The sequence below is a fragment of the Cherax quadricarinatus genome, chromosome 82 (genome assembly GCF_038502225.1).
Source record: "Cherax quadricarinatus isolate ZL_2023a chromosome 82, ASM3850222v1, whole genome shotgun sequence".
Taxonomy (NCBI): Eukaryota; Metazoa; Arthropoda; class Malacostraca; order Decapoda; family Parastacidae; genus Cherax; species Cherax quadricarinatus.
In genome coordinates, this window is record NC_091373.1 from 11,970,543 (window position 1) to 11,991,356 (window position 20,814).

Here is a 20,814-nt window from a genome sequence, read left to right on the forward strand (position 1 = left end):
TTTAAGTTCTCTTCCTCTGAGTACAAATAGGTAATTCCGCATACAGATTAAAATCTGGAGTTGGTCGAGGTCGTCAGTGAGAGAGGGAGTGGCTCTGCTTGCTTGCTTGCTTGCTTGCTTGCTTGCTGGCAGAGATTTTTTTTCTGCCGAGTCTCCATGAGCAACTTACTGAGGCTGTCCTTGGTATTGTTGTCTCATGCACATTGTGTGTGCGTCGTGTGTGCCTAGGTGTGTGTGCACACAAATATGTGTGTTAGGTAAAACGACACATGTGCAACTAATGCGACATTTTACTGTGGCAACGTTTCGTTCTCCAGGAGCTTGATCAAGGTAACGGCTTGACAAAGCTCCTGGAGAGCGAAACGTTGCCACAATAAAATGTCACATTAGTTGCACATGTGTCCTTTTACCTAACATTGTCGGTAATTCTACCAATATTATTACAACTGTGTGTGTGTGTGTGTGTGTGTGTGTGTGTGTGTGTGTGTGTGTGTGTGTGTGTGTGTGTGTGTGTGTGTGTGTGTGTGTGTACCTGTGAATGCATTCACACACGTGGAAAAATGTGTATGTATAAAAAAACAATATCCCAACTCACGCCAGTAATACACCTCACGATCACTTACACAATACAAGAAAAAATGCAAGAAGATACAAGCAGTCTTGCAGTGGGCAGTAGAAAATGACATGTTGTTCAGTTGTGATAAATTCCAGTTGCTTAGATATGGAAAAAATTAACAACTCAAAAAGGGATACGATATACAAAATACAGGGTGACTTTGTAATAGAAGAAAAAAAAGTTATGGACCAGGGTGTAATAACGTCATCTGACCTGTCGTTTAGAGAACACAATATGGCAAATGTTGTGAAAGCTAGATTAGTGTAAAGGCTGGATAATGAGAACTTTCCAAACAAGAGTAATAATGCTAGTGGTGACACTATTCAAATCACTTGTGCTCTCTCGCTTAGAGTATTGTCCAGTGTTGACGGCTTCATTGAGGATGGGAGAGACATCAGAACTGAAACAGATACAGAGATCATTTATAGCCTGGGATGAAACAATAAAGTTTCTAAACTATTGGGAACTCCTGGAAGTTCTGAATAAGAATTCTCTGGAGCAGAAGAGAGAGAGAAATACTTGAATATATATATGTGGAAGATATTTGAGAGCCTGTTCCCAAACGTACATAATACCATAAGGCACTGGAGCGAGAGATATGGGAGGAAATGTAAAATAAACTCAGTGGAGGGCAAGGTCACCGTGAATACAAAAAGAGAACACTGTATCAACATCACTGGTCCTAGAATATTCAATATTCTACCAAAAGATATCAGATATATTACCAGAACAAGTACTATACAAGTCTTGAAGAGGAAACTCAAGTGGTATCTCCGCCAATGCCGGATCAACCAGTCTCTGAAGTATTTGTGGGCCAGCGTGCGGCTAACATAAACAGCCTGGTTGACCAGGCAAGCACCAGACAAGGTTGGCCCATGGCCAGGCTGCTGGAATAAATAAACTCTCGAAACCAGTCACAGGTATGACCCACGTTAATGGATGCAGTGTGTATGATGAAACTCTCAGCAAGGACTGCAACTAATCATACATATTACAGAGGTAGAAATTGAATCACTAGTCAGATCACACAAGAGATCTGTCAAAACTTATGCTCGAGCCTATGAACTCCGGCAAGGAAGATGTGAATGTATGGACCCGGTTATGTTACCGTGCACAAGAGATCTGTCAGGTGTATATAACACAGTTCAACAATTACCAGAATGTTAGGAGCTATAACAGTAATATCAGCTTGGAGGTTTCTCCAGTGTACATAAAACTCCAGTGTAGTATAAATACAAAATCCTTCAGTCAGTTATGATTGCATGACGCCCTAGCTTCAACATATCACAAGGCCAGGAGAAACCTGATGATATATCTACCATTGCTTTGAAGACACTTCTCCCTGACAAAAATATACTATACTCTGTCATTTTCCCCATACAGGTTAGTTTGAACTAGTACTCACCTAAGGCACTGGTGTGTGTGTGTGCGTGTGCGTGTGCGTGTGCGTGTGCGTGTGTCTGTGTGTGTGTGTGTGTGTGTGTGTGTGTGTGTGTGTGTGTGTGTGTGTGTGTGTGTGTGTGTGTGTGTGTGTGTGTGTGTGTGTGTTCAAAAACATTCGTTTTCTACAAGTTGAATTCATTTTATGAGCTGTTTCTTCTTGGTTGCATTTGGTAAATATATTAGTAAAGTTTGTGTAGGTGACAGCAGTGTTTTGTTTTACCTACAAAGCCTCAGTAATGTTGTCATAACATAATAACTCTGATGGGCATTATCTTCCCGCTGTAAAGCCATGTTATCTTCTCTAACTAATATTTCTCAGTAAAATGAAAAAACTTAGTGTCTCAGCATCCCTTCAGAGATGGTTTTTTTTTTTTACATTGCTCTACTTTTTCCTTTATGTAGAGGGACGGTTTCTGCCATTTTTAAGACCTTTAAGATTTCTCCTGCCAGAGTTTAATTTCCTCCAGAGAACTCTTTGAGTATTTTTCATATTTATTATAACCGTGTTCCCAGACTCAGGACCAGACGCACACGTCACCTAGTTATTCATTTACTTGTGCTTGTAGGGGTCAAATTATGGTCCATGGCCTCATTTCTTAAGTCTTATCAATCGGGTTCACTGATTTCTGGTCGGTAGATCACCGGTCATATCTCTTCTTGAAGCTGTGTAGCAACTGGCACCATCACTTTATCCAGTGTATTTTACTTGCTCTTCCCCCAAATGAAATGATAAAGCTTGATATTTTGCAGCATTCTCAAGTCCCCATTGCTTATCTGCGTCTTTCACTGACATCTAAGTGACGTTGCTTCCTCTCCCCCCATCTCAGATACACTCTCCCTATCCACTCTTATCACCTGAATATTTTCTACGTCACGAGTATTCTCTAACATTACCAGGTTCAGGTAGGTTTGCCAGGACGGGACCTGGCCCGGGTCTTCTCCATGTGGTGACCAGCACTACCTTCATCTCTGGTCCTCTTGTCTTCTAGTGTGGGTTCCTTAATTCTCTCATAGTCCACCCTTCCCTCCACCTCCCCGCTTCATCACTTGCGTCACCACTCTCGTTGTGAACCTTTGGATCGTCTCTAGTTTTCTTATATGCTATTGATTAGGTGTGGGTTCCATGTTGGCGCTGCAGGTTCTTAGATTACCCTAACATATGTTGTGTTTGCACTTCTAAATAAATCTTCCTTCGGGATCCTGAAAGTAGTTCGTAAGTTAACTAGGCTTGCATACGAGTCTTAATAATGATAATAGTTTAAACGCTAAACCCGAAAGGGCCATACAGCCCTGCTGGGAGGGATTGGCGAAAGGAGGAATGTGTGAAGGCTTGGGGAAAGGGTGTGAGAGCAGGGGACGTGCTGCTGAAATTAATTACCCAACGAGCAATGAGGTTTATATGTACTTCTGTTGACTTGCACGACTTTATTATTATTATTATTATTATTATTATTATTATTATTATATTATTATTATTATTATTATTATTATTATTATTATTATTATTATTATTATTATTATTTTTATTATTATTATCATCCAAAGGAAGTGTTAAATTCGTTTGGGTTATTTAGTGAAGAAATGCTTTCTCTTTGATCTTCCTCACTGTATACTGTCAGCAGCGTCTCTCCTTCCTGGTTGCATTCCTTCTTCGTTGTTTTCATAACTCCTCAGGATTGACATAAAGCAGCCGCCTCCGTGATCTTGGTTGCAGCTTCTTCAAGTCTACTTGCAGTCTCCCTGTCCTCTCCGCGTGTTAGCTTATACTCTTATAAACTACACATATCTTTCATCACTAGTGCAACCTCCCTTCCCTCTCTCTTTCTCCTTATTGTATATCCCTCAGAGAATATCACATTATCGTTAATGTGAGCTTCATTTTCACTCTACCTACTATCCCTGATATTGGTTGTGCTATTCTCACCACCATCTCTTGTTTTTGAATGCCATCAGCATTTGTGTACCAGACATTTACCTTTCAATTTACGTCTGTTTCTGATACATCTTGTACTCGTCCACTATCAGGGAAATTTGTGTTGCTCACTATCTTAATGACCAGAAATTTGTGTTGCTCACTATCTTAATGACCAGAAATTTGTGCTGCTCACTATCTTAATGACCAGAAATTTGTGTTGCTCACTATCTTAATGATCAGAAATTTGTGTTGCTCACTATCTTAATGACCAGAAATTTGTGTTGCTCACTATCTTAATGACCAGAAATTTGTGTTGCTCACTATCTTAATGACCAGAAATTTGTGCTGCTCACTATCTTAATGACCAGAAATTTGTGTTGCTCACTATCTTAATGACCAGAAATTTGTGCTGCTCACTATCTTAATGACCAGAAATTTGTGTTGCTCACTATCTTAATGATCAGAAATTTGTGTTGCTCACTATCTTAATGACCAGAAATTTGTGTTGCTCACTATCTTAATGACCAGAAATTTGTGTTGCTCACTATCTTAATGACCAGAAATTTGTGTTGCTCACTATCTTAATGACCAGAAATTTGTGTTGCTCACTATCTTAATGACCAGAAATTTGTGTTGCTCACTATCTTAATGACCAGACCTCCCAGGTGTGGGAGGTCTGGTCATTAAGATAGTGAGGCTAATACAAAAGAAAAGCCAAAGGAGGTAATTAAAAAAAAAAGCAAAATGAAAGCAGTATTGCAAGCCATTTATTGCAGCAGGTTTGAACACAGTCCAGCATTACCTCAATAGTTGCCAGAATTAAGACACCAACTTATCACCAGTGTGTGACTAGTTAATGGTCCTGATCAGACCGAAACGTCGTCATACGTTTCTTTCTCCTATATGCGGGTTATTTGTGTATTGTTAAAGTCATGTATTGTGCGTTTTATTCTTCATCATCTAGTGTGTGTGGTGCGGGATACTGAAATAGCAGTTACAGTTAAAATGACCTTTAGTGTAAGGTGAAGCAGGAGGAGGATGAAGGCTAGGTAACCTTAGGTAAGGTTTGTCAGGAAACAGGACAAGTGTTTCCTGACACGACTCTTAGTCACATGATGACCCATAGCTGTTGGTCATCTAACCGAGGCCTTCCACTGGCTTACCCCTCCACCCCTTTTAAAACTATGGTTATGATTATAACCATACGAATCCAGGAGATGTTGCCACATACGCGTCACATGTCCTCACCCGGTACCAGGTATGTCTTGTACATGCTCATGATTGTGGCCACGAGCAGCGACCTTGAACTGGGGAGATCGTTAAAAATACAACCCAGCCTCCCCATAGCTAAGTCGCACTTTCACGTAGGATTGGCAGGCCATTTCCAAGTTAGGTTAGGTTGGGTTGGGCTAGTCTAAGTTAGGTTACAATGGAAAATCTATAAATATAAGGTAAATGACGGTAAAATAGTCTGCCGCACGAGCAGAAAACTGGCAGCCACTGTGTGCTGCTCATGTAGCTATGTCATATTTCATCTGTTCAAGGCTGCTTCACCATCCATCCATTTGACTGTTTTTACAAGAATTCCATGATGTCCCTAATTAAGAGTGTCGGCTGGTATTTTCACCAGATAAAGAGGACAAAGAAGAATGTTCAGAAGAAAACGGGGTTTCAAAACTGCTTAAAAATTGAGAATCTGGCGCATCAACAGGAAGATGCCCTAAAACGAATGATTACTGCCATAGAACGGAAGAAGCAAACTAGGGACATAAAGCCGCTCGAAAAATGATAAAATTAAACCACGAAACGGACGGGGATTGAACCATGGCGAGTACTAAAACTTCATGCCATGGGTTCAAGCCCCACCCATCCTCTGGTTTGCAAACGTGTTATTATGATTTCGTGAGTCATAACAAAAATAAATTTATATACGTATGCATGAATATAAAAAACTAAAATCGGCCTACTAATAACAGGATGTTCATACACCGACGACGAAAAAGAAATGAACAAAATCTGGTCAGACCAGTCTACTTACCTGGTATGAATCAGTGTTCAATAATTCACTAAACAGCAGGAGAGTGGAGGATCAAGACTGTTTTTTTTTTCACCACCTCTGCCCACCCGACACACCACGTATCTGACATAAGCACAAACCTCTTAGAATTAGAGAAGGAAATAGAAAATATACTATACAGATAACCCACACAGTACCATAGTGAAACTTACAACGACTTTTCGGTCCGACTTGGACCATTAACTAATGATCCAAGTTTTTTTTTTATTGTTTCAGTCGTGGCACTCCTTATAAAGAAGCGCAAACTACCACTATTGTGAGCACTCTGCGCACTCTGAAGGAAGAGCTTAAATCCCAGAGGTCTTAAAACGTGCAGACATAAATCTGTACATTGGAAACAGTAGATTCCTAGACAAATAAATACTAAAATACAGACCAGTGACACCAATATTATACACAGAAATCTTTGAGGTTAGTGAGATGCCAAATTATAAATTCTATAGAAAAACTCGACCTGCAGAACCCAAGTTAACGAGAGTTTAGGCCAGAACTGCTATGTCATTATCACAACAAAAATTACGGAGGCTTTGAAATGTATATATATATATATATATATATATATATATATATATATATATATATATATATATATATATATAAATGCATCAACGAACAAGTGGTTTTTAGCAGATAAACTGTACTGGCCGGGAATCGAACCCCCCGATACTTTAACTCGCCACCCGAGTAGCACCTCAAAATTCCGAGACGCCCTAAACCACTGAACCATCAGTATCATATACGTCAGGTGCCCTAGTAGCACTGGAAATGTCACTCCCTGATATGGCTGTGGCAATTTACAGGACTAATTTTATTCTTCTCTGATTTGGAATACGTTACACGAGCAGTATATATATATATATATATATATATATATATATATATATATATATATATATATATATATATATATATATATATATATATATATATATATATATATATATATAATGCATCCACGAAGAAGTGGTGTTTAGCAAATAAACTGCACCATGGAGGTGAACTCTTCTCCAGGCTGAGGGACTGACCACTTCAAATACTATTTGCACAAGGTTGTTGGACTGAGTACATCATTTTCATTTCACTACTACACCTGCTGCCTCTGTATTTGACTGAGGAAGCCTACTGTGTAGCCGAAACGTTTCATCAACAAAGTTATCCAGTTGTTGCACGTGTCTTAATCTTCAGCTTGTTGGTATTTTATACTATTTTTACCGTGATTCTTGTATTCACAAGAAAAATAAAATCCTCCTTGATATCACAGTCAAGTCTCATGATTTGTGTTATAATGGGAAATTAAATATTTTCACAAATCCAGTGTTATTGCATTCACAAAAACACAGTCTATATGGTACATTCAGTACTATAAATGAGCACCATAATAACACACTTGACCCTGTTTACACTTCACAATGTAAACAGCGTATTATTATTATTATTATTATTATTATTATTATTATTATTATTATTATTATTATTATTATTATTATTATTATTATTATTATTATTATTATTATTATTTTAACACAACGGCCGTCTCCCACCAAGGTAGGGTAACCCGAAAAATAAGAAACAAAATATTTCTTTTTACATTTAGTAATGCTCCCGGCATTTTAGTCGCCTCTTACGACACGCATGGCTTACGGAGGAAGAATTCTGTTCCACTTGCCTATGGAGAAGTATTATGATTATATTATACGAAAATAGCGCTACAGCGTTGGGGAGGGTAGGTAAACAGGTTTGACCTAAGAACCACGGAACGGGTGGGGGTTGAACCTGTGGCAGGTGAGTCCTGAACCTCACAGGCCAGTGCTTTAATCTCGCGGTCATGTGCGTTTTAAGACTCACTTGCCTTGGGTTCAAACTCTACCCGGTCCGTGATATGTTTGTAATCGTGTTATTACGATTTCGTGAGTCTTGATCTAAGAATGTATAAAAGGTACTTTTAGTTTACATCTTGCGAAATTCGTGTTTGCATTCGAAACGTGATTTTAATAAAGACTTGACTCACGAAATTGTAATGACACGATTGCAAACAAACCATACCACGGGTGGGGATAGAACCCGCGATCAGAGAGTCTCAAAACTCCAGACCGTCGCGTTAGCCACTGGCTAGTCCAGTGGCTAACACGACGGTCTGGAGTTTGAGACTCTCTGATCGCGGGTTCTATCCCCGCCCGTGGTATGGTTTTAATAAAGGCTTGTTTTGTTTGTTATTGATTTATTACGCGTCAACTTATATTTTATACATCATATCAGTTGTTTGTTTGGCTTCTTCATACTCATCTCTTTTTTTTCATTCCTTCACAAGTTGAATTTAAAATTCTTCTTTAACAGGACTTTGAGATCGTTCCTGTCACTAATTTCTCCTGCGCTGGGAAAGTGATCGGTGGTTACTATGCAGATGTCTACACCAGCTGTCAGATGTTTCATGTGTGCACGCTCAACGAGAAAGGCGAGTGCTGACAGAGATAATTTGAAATTATGTACAAAGAATGGTCAGGGCTGTTTAACACACACACACACACACACACACACACACACACACACACACACACACACACACAATGTTCCAGAGATGGGACACAGCAACAAGGGGACACAGTTGGAAGTTGAAGACACAGATGAATCACAGGGATGTTAGGAAGTATTTTTTCAGTCACAGAGTAGTCAGGAAGTGGAATAGTTTGGGAAGCGATGAAGTGGAGGCAGGATCCATACATAGCTTTAAGCAGAGGTATGATAAAGCTCATGGTTCAGGGAGAGTGACCCAGTAGCGACCAGTGAAGAGGCGGGGCCAGGAGCTATGAATCGACCCCTCCAACCACAACTAGGTGAGTATACACACACACACAATACAGAAAAACGTTAGACCTGGAAATATTAGTGTGTTACATAAAAGGTGTCTACGTATTTGCAGTATATCTAATGTTGCTAAAGAATTAACTTCATTTCTTACCCTGACTGACTAACTTTCTATAGGCAGTATTCACGACTACACATTCCGATGCTTAGTGGGAACGGTGTTCGATCAGGAGACTCGTGTGTGTGAACGTTCAGATGAGGTAGACTGTAGCAAGTCAGAGTCCTTCTTCTATCTCAACAATGATCTCTACGGTCCCGGCATCATCCCATCCACGGCGTGAGTACCATCACACACCGTTCATGTCTGGTGTGAGACTAATTTTTTATATATTGTACGAGGCCTGGTCATGGACCGGGCCTCCGGGGCGTTGACTCCTGGAGCACCCTCCACGTATACTACATAAATACACATATCTTGCTGTATGAATATACTAGATTATATATATATGTATCGTGCCGAATAGATAAAATTAGTCAATTAGCATGAACTCATTTAAAATTAAGTCCTTTCTAACACGGCTTCAGGAAGAAATCCAAATATTCTTCCTTGAAGCCTTTTTATCCACTTCTCCGAGACTATGGGTCCCACAATTTACACCAGAGGTGGACCCCATCCGTTTAAAGATATTTTTTTTTCATTTATGTTCATGTAAAAATTAATAATTTTGTACCAAAAGAACCTTAGAAAACTTACCTAACCTTATTATAACAAGCGCAATTTAATTTAGCTTAATCCAACCAAATATATTTTAGATAAGTTTACAAACACAGTGGTTCAGAATGATTTTTGCGAAATAATTGGTCCCGAATCTGCACACAAAAATCACTCCCTACGAAAGTAAAAGACTGGGCAGGCGGTGCAAAGTGCCCCCAATGAAAAGTAGGGGGCCATTGGTACACTAAGAGAAAACACCGTAAGTGTCCAGGGCCCAAGACTGTTCAACTGCCTCCTAACATGCATAAGGGGAATTACCAATAGGTCCCTGGCTGCCTTCAAGAGGGAGCTGGACAGATACTTAAAGTCGGTGCTCGATCAGCAGGGCTGTGGTTCGTGCGGCCAGCAGTAACAGCCTGATTGATCAGGCCCTGATCCACTGCCCTCCAGGTAGACACAAATTTTCGCTTGTCTTATTCGACAAGAAGATCGTTGCTATTTAAGCCAAAATCGTAAGTTTTACCTATTCGGCATGATATGTTTGAAGTGGATCATGTCATCAGATGGGTTTGTGAAAGGAGAGATTAATTATATAACAAAAGAAAGAAGGTACATAACGTTTCGAGAAATCTGTGGGAAGAAAAATTTAGTAGATGCAAAGAGAGGAATGTACCAGAATATAATGGTACTGAAATATTAATGTGTGTGAGGCTTTGTCTCTGAATATTACAGGAGGAGGACGAGGCTGGAGGCTGTGATGATGATATGTTTGAGAATAATCTGTGGTGTGAATTTTATTTAGAGAATAAGAAATTAAGTAATTAGAAAAATAGTGGTATAAAAGGTAAACTTTCAGGAGCAGAATAAAAGTTGAGATGGTTGGGTCATTGAGAAAGAATGGAACAAAGGTCAACTAGGCTGTGATGGGTATGAATTAGACACTTGTGTAACACTTGGGTATCTTTATTGTAGAAATGTTTCTCCATCCAGTGGCTTCCTCGGTCCAGTGTTGAGTGGAATAATTGCAGATCAGGAGTTTGAGGTAACAAGTCCATCACTCTTGAAGAGATTGATGGACTGATCACATCGACTCCAGGCTGATGCGCTCGTTACCTCAAACTCATTCTGATCTTCAACCATTCTATTTTACGTATATTGGACTGAGGAAGCCACTGGACGGCGAAGAGTTTCCTCAGTAAAGATACCCAAGTGTTACACGAGTGTCTAATACATCAACCTGTCGGTTCTCTGAACTATTTAATCTACATGTGATGGGTATGTGTGTCAGTGGGCCACCAACAGCAACAGCCTGCTTGACCAGACAAGCACCAGACGAGCCAGGCCCAAGGCTGGGCTCTGGGAGTAGGATTAACTCTCGAAGCTCATCAAAAGTATATAAAAGGTAATGGAGAGTATGTATAAATTTTGTGTGGATGAAGGAAGGTGAAAGGAATGTTCGAAGAAGAGTTGGCAGGAGGCTTTCTGAGGTAGGGGCTTGAGCATCCAGCAAGCACATGTTAGTATGTTAGATCAGAGTGAACGAAGACTTAAGTTTTTTTTTATTTAATATGCTGTTGGAATATGAATGAAGGGATTGAGGGAACCCAGTTAGCCAGACTTCTGGAGATGGAAAGTATACTGCCTGAATTCTGTCATAACTTTTTCATCGTATGTAGCACTAAAACAAATTGTACTTTAAGCAGAGTTGTACGTATATGCTAAGATGAATGATATAGAATGTATATTGGCATCTTGATTACATTTAAATTATGTTAATATAATAATATATATATATATAGAGAGAGCTTGATTTAGTACTGCTGTCTAGGTTCTTCTGTTATTATATTAAAATATAGGAGTTTAATAAGCTTCTTCTAGATTCTGTCACTTGTACATACTGTATCTATATAAGATGATAATGAAGGGGTTACAGCAAATTAATTTTCAGTAGCCTGAAGCCTCAATATCTGATCATTGTTAATTACGATAGTTCTCATACCTGAAAGTTTCGCTAATAACGAAAAAGACACTCATTATGGGTTAATTTTCGACTTGCCACCAACAAATGCCTCTGACCTTATTACCTGAAGAAGTTTCGGTAAAACATTATTTTACAGATTGTCAAATGTATTCATTATTGTCAGTGTCAATGATTATGAAATGAAGCATTCAGGCACTGACAAAAATTCTTAAGTTACCCCGAGTTGTCCCTTGAGGAACTTTCACACCTTCACTGTACTATTCTCCTGCTTGTAATTGACAGTGTTTACTGCGCTCTTACATTGATCTCTTTCAGTATAGTAGAGTTCCTTACTTTACAGTTATTTGAACAAGACTACTGTGCAAGTGTTTATCTCTTGTTTCTTTTTGTGATTTTTGCAAGTGGTGGACGACTTATGTTAGGAAATGACAGGCATTCCCAAAGTATTATTATTATTATTATTATTATTATTATTATTATTATTATTATTATTCACGGAGAAGTACTAAACACAGAGGGATCCCACAGCACCTGGGGAACGAGAAGTATTTAAGTTTGATTCAAAAGAAGAGTAGCTCCAGTTCCATGGATCAAGAGACATTTACTAGCATCATACCTTGTGAATATATTACTTGTTATCCAAGTTCAAAGTGTAAATAAGAAGTACTGATATAAGAAAATAAATCTAAAATTCACTCTCATAATAAGTTTCAAGCTTCAGTTAATTAAAAGTCCTTTGTGTACTCTGCTATACAGAATAAACTGAATTATTATTATTTTTAGTATGTGCACAAAAATTATTAAACCCACATGGGATTATAAATTTTAATAAACTTCTGGAAACTTGTTAAACTACGACAACTTGATTCACATCATGTAACTTTCTTTTTTAACAAAATAGAAACATTGATAATGTTTAAATATATTTTGTGGCAAACCTTTGAACCGTAATACTGTACTGTATAGTGTTTCTGTATACTTGTATTAGGAAAAATACGTAGTTATTGTATAGTAATCCACCACTAGCTATCATATATCTCTCATTTAACATTTTAAGTATTTTATGCTAATGCTTGTATTTAGCGTTTCCTAGTAACTTCGTTCTGGGGTCACTCTGGGTTCTCAATTTTTTCCATGTCTGCCCCTAGCCTCGTTTCCTCCTTCCCCCAGAGACTCGGAGGGCAACCCCAGCGCCGCTAAAGTGCAGGTTCTGGACCCCACTGTCGCCCTCATGGGGGCTCCTGACCCTCCCACAGTCCCTCCTGATACTTCGGAAGCTACACCCCCACCTGTTCCACATTCCCAACCCCCGTCCCTGCCAGCACCCACTAGTTCCCCACTACCTCCTGTGAGCCCTCCCGGAGTTACTGCCTCTACTACTCGGATGTCCACCTCTACCTCTTCCTCAGTTACAGCTGCCTACTCCTTTCCACCCCTGCCTTTTACTGTCAGCAGAACGTCTACTTCTGTGTCTGCTTCTTCACGCGTCCGCATCCAGACGCCCCTTGCACAGATCTCCCTCCAGCAAGGTGTGGACCACTCTGTCCTACCTGCGCCCCATCTGCGGCCCTCCCTGCTCCGCCTCGCAGCTGAAGCTCAAAACGCAGCACTAGCTGCAAAGATATTAGAGGGTCACAGTTCAACCTCGCCCCCCCCGGTCACCGTTCAGACGCCCGCTAACTTCGAGGATGTTCCCAGACTCTCTGTATTCCATCTTGATACTTCTGGTGCTGGGGCCACTAATAATAATGGTGGATCTTCTCCTCATAGACAGAAAAGACAATTGACATTTCGAGCTCGAAACTTTTCACCTTCTTTAACACAGGAAGATTTTACTTTGCTTGCAGCCGCTGCTCCTACTTCTTTCGGACTTGATAACCAAGACCACACAGTAACTTCTATGGACAATTTTCAAAGAACCATTACCTCGAGGGGTCGAAACAGGTTTAGGCAATCAGACCCTCATGATCAGCAGCCTCAGATAATTAGGCAACGAGTTAGAGATAGTTCCTTACGACCACAGCATGGTCAGGCTGCAGTCAGGCAGAAAAGCAACTCTTTACAAGATTTACAAAATGACAGTCTAATACCTGTCAGACAAATCAGGCCTCAAACAAATGTACGAAGAATTAGACCAACAACAGATTTTCAGATTGAGCAATTTAGTGATAGAACAAATATACGAACAATTAGACCAACAACAGATTTTCAGATTGATCAAGTTAGTGATAGAACAGATGTACGAAGAATTAGACCAACAACAGATTTTCAGATTGAGCAATTTAGTGATAGAACAAATGCACGAAGAATTAGACCGACAGATTTTCAGATTGAACAAGTTAGTGATAGAGCAAATGTACGAAGAATTAGACCAACAACAGATTTTCAGATTGATCAAGTTAGTGATAGAACAAATGTACGAAGAATTAGACCAACAGATTTTCAGATTGAACAAGTTAGTGATAGACAATTTAAACCTCAGGTGATAGGTAGGCAAAGTGACCCATCTGTAACATCTAGACAGAGAGGTAGGGTTCGCGTTTCAAGGCCAACTAGCCATGCTAAAGTGACAAGACGCAGGCCAGTGCCTCAGACTTCTGCACCAGTTTCTTCTTTACGTAGTCATGTGCATCATGCCAGCTTCTTAAGTGACAGTGTTTCAGAGACTCCCTTGCAGCTAGCTGACCCTACTCCAGTACCACGCACAGTCATGACAGCCAAATTCCCCCCTGACAGCCACATCAGGGTCATTGACGGGGATGAGGCAACACCTAGGACAGACATCACCAGTACTGCCGACTTCATTACTACATCATCACCAACACCGTTTGTGTTTCCTGAAACGAGTTTCTCCTGCAAAGACAAGATCATAGGTGGATTGTATGCTGATGTAGAAACAGGATGTGTTGTTTTCCATATCTGCTCAGTGGAACCAGATGCAAGGTTAGTATATGATGCGAAATTCATCTTTGTACTAAGTGATACATGGCCATACTCTATACTATAAACTTTTTTATAAGTTTGACAATTTTATATTAAAAATATATAGATATAAAAGGTTGTCGAAAATTAAAGAAAAAATGAACATTACAAGTTATAAGTTACAGGTTAATTATTTTCTTTGTGAAAATAGTCTCTAAGTTTTTCTTTTATGTTTTAGCACCAAGGACAACAAGTTTGTGTGTGGCGTTGGGACTTTGTTTGACCAGAAGAGCCGCACATGCCAAACTGCTGCTCTTGTTGACTGTGCCAAGGCCCCCTCTTTCTACTATCTCAATGAGCCAGTCAGACATATAGGTATGAACCCAAAGCAATGCTTAAAACATTTCTACATAAATACAGAATGTTTCATTACCAATATTCCACACTTACAGTTTAAGTTGTCTGCTTGATACCAAGTGGAATAAGTGTAGGTAGAGTAGCACAGTGCTGCTCTGCACTGAGTTAGACACTAAACATTTAATGTTTAATTTTAATTTTCTCATTTCATGAGAAGTTTTAGGATACATGGTCACCAAGCAGTTCCTTTTACAGTTCTATGATACCAAACTTCATGGGAGGTTCCTTGGTGCTAGTGAGGGGGCCCTTGATCCGAAGAATTGAACACATGCTCCTCTTCCTTGAAACAAAACTGAATACCTCCTATGGCTTTAGCACTCCACCTTGAATTTAATAATAATAATAATAACCATCACACAATTTCACATGGTACAAACATGTGAAATTACTAAATCACAACATGAAACTGAAACCGAACTGCAACATCCTCACCCCTCCTTCAGAGTGCAGGCACTGTACTTCCCACCTCCAAGACTCAAGTCTGGCTAAACAGTTTCCCTGAATCCCTTCATAAATGTTTGTCTGTTCACACTTAAACAGCTCTTGAAGCCATAAAAACCATTTGTCTCCTCCCCCTCCAATCTAACACTCTACCATGGGGGTCACTGAAGCTTGCTAAATATTCAAGGCCCTAGTACTTGAAACCTCTTTTACCCCCCTTCTCTCTCTCCAACACTTCCTAGATTGACCCCTACCACTTCTTCCTTCCCCCAATTTATATACCCTAACCAATGCTCCCTACCATTCCTTTCTATCCCTAATTTATACACCAGGTCATCCCATTCTGGTCCAACCTTTCTAAATGACCAAATCACCTCATCAATCTCTACCCAGCTCATCATCTTATAATTAATGCACTCCAAATTTTCTGCATAATACGTATCCACCCCACACGTTTCTTGTAGATAGTGACATCACTCATTGCCTCCTCCTCCTCCTCGCCGTACTATTTAAAATCCGTCTTTTAATAGTACCAATATGCTCAGGTACATTTACCTGTTTTTTGCCTCCATAGATAAACTTCTTTCTTTCTATAGATGCCTCAACACCACCTACATTTTCCCCGTCATCTATTCTGTGGTTCACCTTGTCTTTCATAGACCCATCATCTGACATTCACTTTCTCCAGTCACTGTCCTTCCAACCTGATATCCAAGCTTTCATTGCCTATATTTTTTGCTTATGCCTCCTAATATAAATGAAAAATAGCAAACCTTCTGCATTGTTTCTTTTGTCTTATTTTTAAATATTACTTTCACGCAATTGTCTCTGCATATAATCTATCGCAAAACTTTTTAGTGTAAAATCTCTCATATTTAAAAATATTTTTATTTTATAATGCATACTAAATCAAAACAACTGTAGGCAAAGAAATGAAGATGTAAGTATAATTTTAGAGCATGGTGTCATTTTTAAGGCACAGTACCACTAATTTCAATGCCTACTGTATCTTGATGTTTCTGTCACTTAAATAAATAACAAAAAGGCACAATACCGTGACTGGAACAATACACAAATAACCCGCACATAAAAGAGAGAAGCTTACGACGACGTTTCGGTCCGACTTGGACCATTGACAAAGTCACTGTCAATGGTCCAAGTCGGACCGAAACGTCGTCGTAAGCTTCTCCCTTTTATGTGCGGGTTATTTGTGTAGTGTTCTGTCACTTGTCTCAAGAGCTTAGCTTTGTAGACCTAGTTTCCCATTACTTTTCTCAGCTGTTATACCTATTTCTTGCAGTTAATGTAGAACTTGCAGCTCAATTCCCTGAACACGAGTTTGAGTTCCCTCGTATCCCCTCCTCTCCCCTCACCTTCTCCCGACGACGAGGTCGTCGCAGTGCAGGTAAAAGCCTCTCTAAGTTTGAGAGAGAAAACTGGAAACCAAAGTAGGACTGAATTTAAATATGTATTACCATTAATTAATTTTCTAATAATATCTCTTAAGTCATATATACTGCAAACAGATTAAAGCTTTATCATAATCTGTATATGTTATACATATGATATATTAAGCCTCTGAGTGCAGTTATACCGCCTTGAGAGTGTTCATCCACATTGGCACTGCTGTCTATGGTTCGTAAGTGTTCGTGTCAGCATCCATATACATCACTCTTGATTATGATGGTTGTAGCTTAGGCAGAAGTAAACTTGAGAGTTAGTAACTTATTACTTCATCTTTTGGCATTTAGAAACAGGTGTAAATAAAGACAAATTTGGGTTAAAATATAATGTCTCCAATTACTGCATACTGTATATCTTGAGAGATTTTATTAAGTATTGTTTTCTAAAGGAAATAGGACTCAATGAAAAAAAAATTTCCTTCAACAGATCTGTGACTGGTACAATGTTTTTTTTTTATCTCACTTTTGAGATGGTATATTTTGTATGAACATTCGGCAGGTATAATACCAGAAATAAAATTATTAATAATAATTCTTGCTTCCCCAAAAAATATATTAAATATGGTATGAACTTGTGAAAAATTTGAATTTGATAAACACTTTCTGCAAATTCCAACTTCTGCACATGACTTGCATGTGGGCTTTAACAATATTAGTTGAAAAATATTAGGAAGTTAGTGTTTATGACTCTCCAGTGTTTTAAGGGAGGGGCGAGCCTAATCACCAACTTTTTTTTTTTTTTGATGAGATTTCAATGGGATTTTGACAGTGGATTAATCAGCTTAAAAAACATATAGGCTGTGTTTGTTTTGACTGTTAGCCTTCAAGTTAGAAAAAAAAATATTTTGCACAATTTTATGGGCCCTGGGGCTTTCCCAATTTTACTAAATTGGGAAGATGTACAATGCTCTAATTGACATCAGATGAAAGATAAAGGCTGGGTTAATAATGACCCAGAGCATTTTAGCGATAATGTCAGTAGATTCCATAAAAAAAATGTTGAAATTAGTTTTTTTTTTTTGTTTTTGTTTCTTAGAGGAGGAAAAAATCATTAACAAAAAGCTGTTCACAATATGGCAAATCTTCTCTGGGTGTTCGTAGAACCATCATTCCTCAATAACGTCTGCAAAAATCATGACAATCCAATGAATATTTAACGAAAAAAATGGATTAGAATGTCAATAAGTTATTACTGAGATTTTTTTATTTTAGTGTGTGTGAAACTCTAGGGAAGTCGTGCGCCACCGTTAAGTGTGTTACACTCCTCCTATCTTCTCTACAGCCTGCAGGCTACTGATGGGCTTACTGTATGCACTCCTCACACTAGCCAGCACACAAGTTGCCATGTAGAGTGTTTACAATGAAATAATCATAAAAATCGTAATTTTGGGAGGGGAAAAAAATACATTTAATGAAAAACATGCTTAGAAATATGATAGAAACAAGCTGATTACATCAAAATGTTGCCAGAATTTTGCACTATTTTTCAGTAAGAAAACATTTTTTTCCATAATTTTTCAATTTTAATATCTTGATCACTGAAAAAAGGTTCGCCCCTACCTGAAGAGAAGTAAAAATAAAGTAATAGTTATAATATGATAAAATATTAGTAAGACATGTGCAGCATCAGTTATATTTGAGAATTGGCATGCCAGCAGACTTTGTCAGTCTAATGCCAAGACATGGAAAAGGAGCTTATGTAATTGTAGCTGAGTTTAGTTCAATGTCTTTATTATGCACCCCATACCCATCTTGTGTATAAAGACTTAAGTGGCTACAGTTATATAAACTTTCATGTCTCGGTATTAGATTAATAAAGTTGGCTGTGTGGGCGAAACAGGTTTCAAATAAAAATACCCAGATGTTGCATGTGTGTCATTTATCAATTTATTAGTACAGTAGTACCTCAAGTTATGAACTTACTTCGTTCCAAAAGGCTGTTCGAGTGCTGATACTGAACGAATTTGTTCCCATAAGGAATTATGTAAATTAGATTAGTCCTTTTCAGACCTCCAAAAATACACTTACAAAAGCACTTACAAAAATATACTTACATAATTGTTTAAGTTGGGAGCTGTTCGAAATTCGAGGTACTGTACCACTGTAGTATTATATATTTTATTAAATTAAAACAAAGTGTTTCATATACTATTAGGCAAAAGCAGGCTAATAGAATACTGTGTAAGAATTTACATAGGAAGCTGCCATTAACCCTTTCACTGTCTCTCATGTAGATCCTACATTATTGACGCCAGTGTCATTTGCATAGATCTGTTCTAAGCACAGCGCCCTCAAATGTGCTGTGATTATGCCTAGACATAAGAGAATGGGTCTGTACAGTGAGTGTGTACCTTATTTAAAAAAAACATGCCCCATGCAGTGCATTATGGTAAAAGCAAACCTCTGAACTCGTGTTTGCTTTGAAATACTGATTATGAAGTATTTTCTAGGGTGATTTCTTGGGTTTTATTGGTTGTTTCTTGAGGCATGGAATGGAAGGCATACTACTGAACTAGAGATGCTTTGGGTCAGTTTCAGGACCAGAAGTATTTTGAAATATGGCTCAAAGTAGCAGAAATATTCAGTTTTTGGCAATCTTCCAGAAGAAGGGTAGAGTTCCCCAAGTCCCCCCTCCCCCTCCATTCTGTTTTATGAAGTTCCACTTGATTCATCTTTCTATGTTATACTGTACTGTATTTTATTGCTTGGGATGAATTTTGTGTGATGATGAATTCAAAATGGAGAGCAAGTGATTAATGAACAGAAGATAGGTTTCTTTAGAATGCTACAGTGCTTATTTTGGTCTGTTTTAAGATTGAAATTTGTTGAATTCTGTGTAAAACTGGCCACATTACCGACCTCTGGGCAACTTATAGTTTAGCTCTGATGATTGAATGGGCACCTTCTTGCACTCAGTCAATAGACCAGAAAGGATACTAGCAAAATAGCAAGAAATTTCTTGAACTGAGAAACAGAATTAGCTAAAATTAGAACTCAAAGTGAGTGAAATCACCAATGCATAAATTGCGCTCTGACCTCCAACTTCGCACCTGCGTAGTTGTTTATGTTTGCCATCAGACTTCACATTTTTAATATCATTATCTTCAGAAGAATCTGTACCTTTCTCAGAAGAATTATTTTTAAATTGCATGCCCACAGACTCTCTTCAGAACCTGGTATCTTTTTGGGAAACCTCTCATATTCCCACTATGTTATACATAATTCATGTGTGTAATTCCAGTGTAGCCCTGCTGTATTGTTCTGGCTTAATTCCTAATTTTTTCTTTGCATAAGGTTACTGGGAAATCTCATATGTGTGAATTTTCTATAGCCTGGGTCTACCCAACCTTATTGCAGTTCGTTTCTTAGTAATACTGCTCTATTTCAGCACACCTTCCTCATTTGTAGTCCTACCATATTGTCTGTGATACTGTATAAAGTGCCAGATCAACCAGGCTGTGATAAATATATGGGTCAGTGGACCAGCAGCAACAGCCTGGTTTACTAGGCAAGCACTAGATGAGTCTGGTCCAAGGATTTGCTTCGGGAATAGAAAAACTCTCAGAGCTCATTAAAGATATATCAAAATTGGTAAAAAGGAAAGAAAAATAGAAGCTGGCAGGATGGTCTCAGAATGAATCCTTGTGGAATCACATAGAGTAAAATAAAAACTTCTTTGGATTCAACTACAAAAATTCCTTTAGATTCTACTACATTTATGATATTCATTGATGCTGTAATTTCAGTGTGTGCCATTTAGCATGCCATCATTCTTTTCTGAATTTGTAATAACTGCAAACTCATTTTACAGATGGCAATATTGATCTGTGTCGCAGTCGTCCTCTAGGCACACCACTGGCAGATCTTACTACTGGCTGCCAAGACTTCACAGTCTGTGAGGCTCTGAGTGATAATAGATTAGTGGAAAAGCGCCTCTCATGCAAGAAAGGATACCTCTTCTCACAGCTCCGGCAACGTTGTGCACTTGCTAAAAAAGTTAGTGATTCACATCCATCTTTGTA

At 38.7% G+C, this 20,814-nt stretch overlaps 1 protein-coding gene across 1 annotated transcript in view; it reads left to right on the forward strand.

The window, feature by feature from the left end:
* LOC128702833 (mucin-2-like) overlaps window positions 1–20,814 on the forward strand; it is a 657,321-nt gene that overhangs the window by 630,547 nt on the left and 5,960 nt on the right. The window contains exons 5-11 of the mRNA XM_053797257.2: window positions 8,386–8,507; window positions 9,035–9,190; window positions 12,720–13,714; window positions 14,006–14,492; window positions 14,710–14,846; window positions 16,630–16,734; window positions 20,604–20,788. Of these exons, the coding sequence (XP_053653232.2) occupies window positions 8,386–8,507; window positions 9,035–9,190; window positions 12,720–13,714; window positions 14,006–14,492; window positions 14,710–14,846; window positions 16,630–16,734; window positions 20,604–20,788 (2,187 nt within the window). The remainder of the gene's footprint in view (window positions 1–8,385; window positions 8,508–9,034; window positions 9,191–12,719; window positions 13,715–14,005; window positions 14,493–14,709; window positions 14,847–16,629; window positions 16,735–20,603; window positions 20,789–20,814) is intronic.